The sequence below is a fragment of the Aegilops tauschii genome, chromosome 3 (genome assembly GCF_002575655.3).
Source record: "Aegilops tauschii subsp. strangulata cultivar AL8/78 chromosome 3, Aet v6.0, whole genome shotgun sequence".
In the NCBI taxonomy this organism is placed as follows: Eukaryota; Viridiplantae; Streptophyta; class Magnoliopsida; order Poales; family Poaceae; genus Aegilops; species Aegilops tauschii.
The window spans coordinates 555,629,720-555,633,392 of record NC_053037.3 but is presented as its reverse complement, the minus strand read 5'-3'; the positions used below and the strand labels follow the sequence as shown (position 1 = coordinate 555,633,392).

General features: G+C 52.0%; 1 protein-coding gene and 1 pseudogene across 1 annotated transcript; both read right to left on the bottom strand.

The window, feature by feature from the left end:
• On the bottom strand, positions 1 to 3,472 carry LOC109769962 (uncharacterized). Its single transcript, XM_020328669.4, has 3 exons — positions 3,221 to 3,472; positions 719 to 986; positions 1 to 616 (listed from the first exon to the last, which is right to left on the bottom strand). Exons 1-3 carry the CDS (start codon positions 3,314 to 3,316, stop codon positions 246 to 248), a joined length of 735 nt encoding a protein of 244 aa, XP_020184258.1. The 5' UTR covers positions 3,317 to 3,472; the 3' UTR covers positions 1 to 245.
• Positions 1,159 to 2,307, bottom strand: LOC123497898 (probable F-box protein At2g36090; annotated as a pseudogene).
• Positions 3,473 to 3,673: the final 201 nt, after the last annotated feature.

Below are 3,673 nucleotides of genomic sequence, written 5' to 3'. Positions count from 1 at the left end.
ATACTACTACCAATATCCTAGGAACGGGACTCGCGTCCAAATTCTGTCGTGTTTAAATACCATTAATCCCCCTTGCCATATCACACCGCTGAATGCAGGAATGCTTTCTGTCAGAAAAATACCTTACCATACAGACGGTGACACTGCGAGCTCTCTCCCCCAATTACATCTACATACAAGAGACCCTGTCCCGTTTGTTTCGGTTTCGATGCTACATACATCGACCGATCATACGTCGTAGCTACCTAGTCGTCGGTGAGGGGGGCAATGGGCAGCTTCCCGCCGTACATCTCCGGCACCTGGCTCTCATCCATCTCCCGCCGCAGCGCCCCCTCCAGGCTCTTGTTGTCCACGAACACGAACTTGTCCCTGGTGTTGGCGTCGATGAAGGGGTAGACCATCTTCCAGGCCTTCATGAAGATGTAGGGCACGTGCACCATGAGCGCCTTGCCCAGCCGCTCCGGGTAGTAGCTCTGCATGATCTCGATGGCCGCCACGTACGCGCGCACGTCGCAGTTGGCGTACCCCCAGCCCTTGAGGTCCACGACGACGATGAACTTGTCCTGCCCCCGTGGGATCCTCGCGCAGACACTGTCCAGCAGGTACACAACAAGCCCTGCACCGGATGAAGGTAACCAAGATCGTCAAACTCCATCGTCGATCATTAGCAAGCAAAGATCAGAGGCCATGGGAGTGAAGGTGGGGTCGACGTGCGTACGCTTGAAGCCGGCCATGTCCCGGTTGGCGGAGAAGTGCTTGGCCGGGAAGGCGAGCAGGACGGGGCGGCCCGCGCGGTCGACGCCGCCCATGGAGGCCAACTCTCGCGACGGCTCCGCCCGCACCAGCTCCGCCGGCATGACGGCGCCGACGCCCCCCGGCACGGCCTCCCGCCTCCATGCCACGAACTTGAGCAGCATCGCCGAGGCCTTGCCCACGTCGTGGCCGCGCGCGCGCAGGAACCTCCGGAGCGTCAGGTTGTCCACCTCCTGCAGCGTACGCGTCAGTATACTCGATCAGGTAAAATACTGAATGGAATTAACTAAATTAATACTGTACTAAATTATCCTAGCCGCATGCATATATAGACCTACAAAGAATCAGTACAAAGGTTTACTTAACCTTTCAAACTAATTCTCTTTCCCCTTGAATTTAAGTGGGGTTAGCTCCCTCACCCCTCTACCAATCAAAATCATCCACATAAGTTTGTATGTAATTTTTTAAGTAAACCTTTGTAGATGTAGTATTACTCTGCGCCATGTGTCTTGGTGATTCCAGCTTATTCGATCCGCTGTATGCTTGCTTGAATAGTTATCAGGAATGGTAGAAAAATAAGAGTAAATAGCCAAAAACTATCACGATCGGGGCAACCTAGAACTATCACCTTACAATTTTTTGTCAAAGCGTACCAATTTCGCACTAACTTTTTGCTAAAAAATACCCGTTCGAGTTAGGTACCTGTTCGGGCATTTTAGAATCGTTCATGACATGGTGGCCCCACCTGTCAGGGCTAACATGGCATAAAATGTCAATTCCGTTAACTTTGACTGTTATATTGCCGTTATTACAGGTGGGACCCACACATCGGCGTCAACCATTTTCTCTCTCGAGACATTTTATCTATGGGGATATTTCCTCAAGCAGCTTGTAGACGACGGCGTCGTGGGCGTTCTCCACTGCGAGGCTGACCTCGCTGAAGTGTGTGGCCTCCTTAGGTCAGGTCACAGTGATCTCGAAGTTGCACCCACCCAACACCATCATGAACCGGACCAGCATCTCGCCGGCGTACCAGTGCCGGCCCAAGGCGCCCGCCTGCTAGACACTTTCATCGCTCGGCCGCAGGCGTGGTTGACGACCAACCATCTCAGCTTCAGCTCCACCGGAGAGAACGCCGCTGCCACCGGTGCCGGCTTCTTGTAATCCACGACCTCGACGCGGATCTATGAGCTAAGGAACCATGGCGGCGATACGCGGGCATCTCCACCACATGTGACAACACGAGGGTGCCCCTGCAATACACGTCCACCGCGGAGACGATCTTCGCAGGGATGCCGTCGTCGCCGAGCTCCCGGACGTCCGGCCTGCGAAAGAGGAAGCGTCAGCGAAGAGTCGGCGCGGCATCACCGCGGAGAGGAGCCTATGCTGGCCCGCGAGGGACGGCCACTCGGCGAGGCAGAGCACGCGCCACATGTCCGGGGCTGTGTGCGTGCGAGCGGCTGGTTTGACCGAACGGACGAACATGAAAATGCTTCGCCCAGTGCGTGTGTGCGAGTCCTTTCTCTTACTGAAAATGGCGTGTGGGTCCCGCATGTCATAACGGTCAATATAACAATGCAGCTCAATGGGGTTGACTTTGTGCCACGTCGGGGTCGACGGGTGGGCCATATATATCATAACCACCCTTAGTTTTTTTTTGAACACAACCACCCTTAGTTTGAGGTCAATAGGTCATCAACAAAATACGATAGTTTTTAGAAGAAGAAAATAGCACAAAATTAGTAAGTTTTGGAAAAAAGATTTGTGAAGTTGTAGTTCTGAGAAAAAGGTTGTCTCAACTGTGATAGTTTTTGGCTATTTACTCGAAAAATAGTAGGGCCGGCGCGGCGCCCATGCTTCACATAGCCACGTGGTTCTGCTAGCTAGAGGTGAGGTACGAGTACGATACGGCTGTTCCCTTCACTTGTCCTGGTGCATCTGGTTGTTCAGTCAAGGATCAATTTGTTAAGATGAATCCCCCATAATCTGTCCATACAACCAACTGCTACCGAGATGCTCTGTATGCCTTATTTTGACCAATTAAAGTGACAGGTTACCGGCCGTATAACCTACTCTTATATTCTTTTTTTAGGGGATCCTACTCTTATATTCTACTGATACGTTCATCTCGGTATAAAAAAAAAGGAAAAATCAGTTATTTGCGTTCTGCTCGCAATCTACCCCCTCCGCCCGAAAATACTCGTCGAAAAAAATAGATGTATCTAGACATATTTTAGTTCTAGATACATCTATTTTTATCCATTTCTCCGACAAGTATTTTCGGACGGAGGGAGTATCTATAAAACTAAAGCATGCAAACGAAACAAGGAACGCGGCCGGGGATTTCTGGATAGTTGCATATCGATCGCCGCTGTCAAACTGACAATAGCAGAACCGTCGAGCCGTGCATATCATCTCTCAAAAGGAAGACGTACGACAGCGACGAAAGATGAAGGAAGGAACGTACCTTGACATGCGGGTCCTGGGCTCCCGCCATGGCCCTCAGCTCGGCGACCTTGAGCCACTCCCCTTCCCCGGCATCTCCCCCCACGCTGCTCGCCATCGATCTCCCCTCCTCCCTGCTCCTGTCCTTCTTACTGGTACCGTGAGCACTCGTAGAGCGGGGGGGTCTGTGCCTGTCTGGTCTCTGGCTGTGCAGGAGGAGAAATGCAGGATAGAAAGGAAGTGGCAAGCTACTACTAGTATGCACACGTGTTTGACTTGTTAGGCCACGCTGCGAGACCGGTGGAATATAAGCGGGAGGAGAGTGTGAAGTGATTCTCCGTTACTCTGCTTGTCGTGGCGTCGGTTGCATTGGTTTTCCTGCGTTCCATTCTCATGGAAATTTTTGTAGCACGGATGCAAGTTTGACTTCTCTAAGCCGGCTGCTATTGGTCTTGTCTCCGGCCGGAGAACTTTG

Bases quoted from the DNA above. Each gene is read 5' to 3' on its own strand.
- LOC109769962 (XM_020328669.4), bottom strand. From the start codon at position 3,316: ATGGCGAGCAGCGTGGGGGGAGATGCCGGGGAAGGGGAGTGGCTCAAG. The intron at 987-3,220 runs GTACGTTCCTTC...CGTACGCTGCAG, and splicing joins CCCAGGACCCGCATGTCAAG to GAGGTGGACAACCTGACGCT. The intron at 617-718 runs GTACGCACGTCG...CATCCGGTGCAG, and splicing joins GGACATGGCCGGCTTCAAGC to GGCTTGTTGTGTACCTGCTG.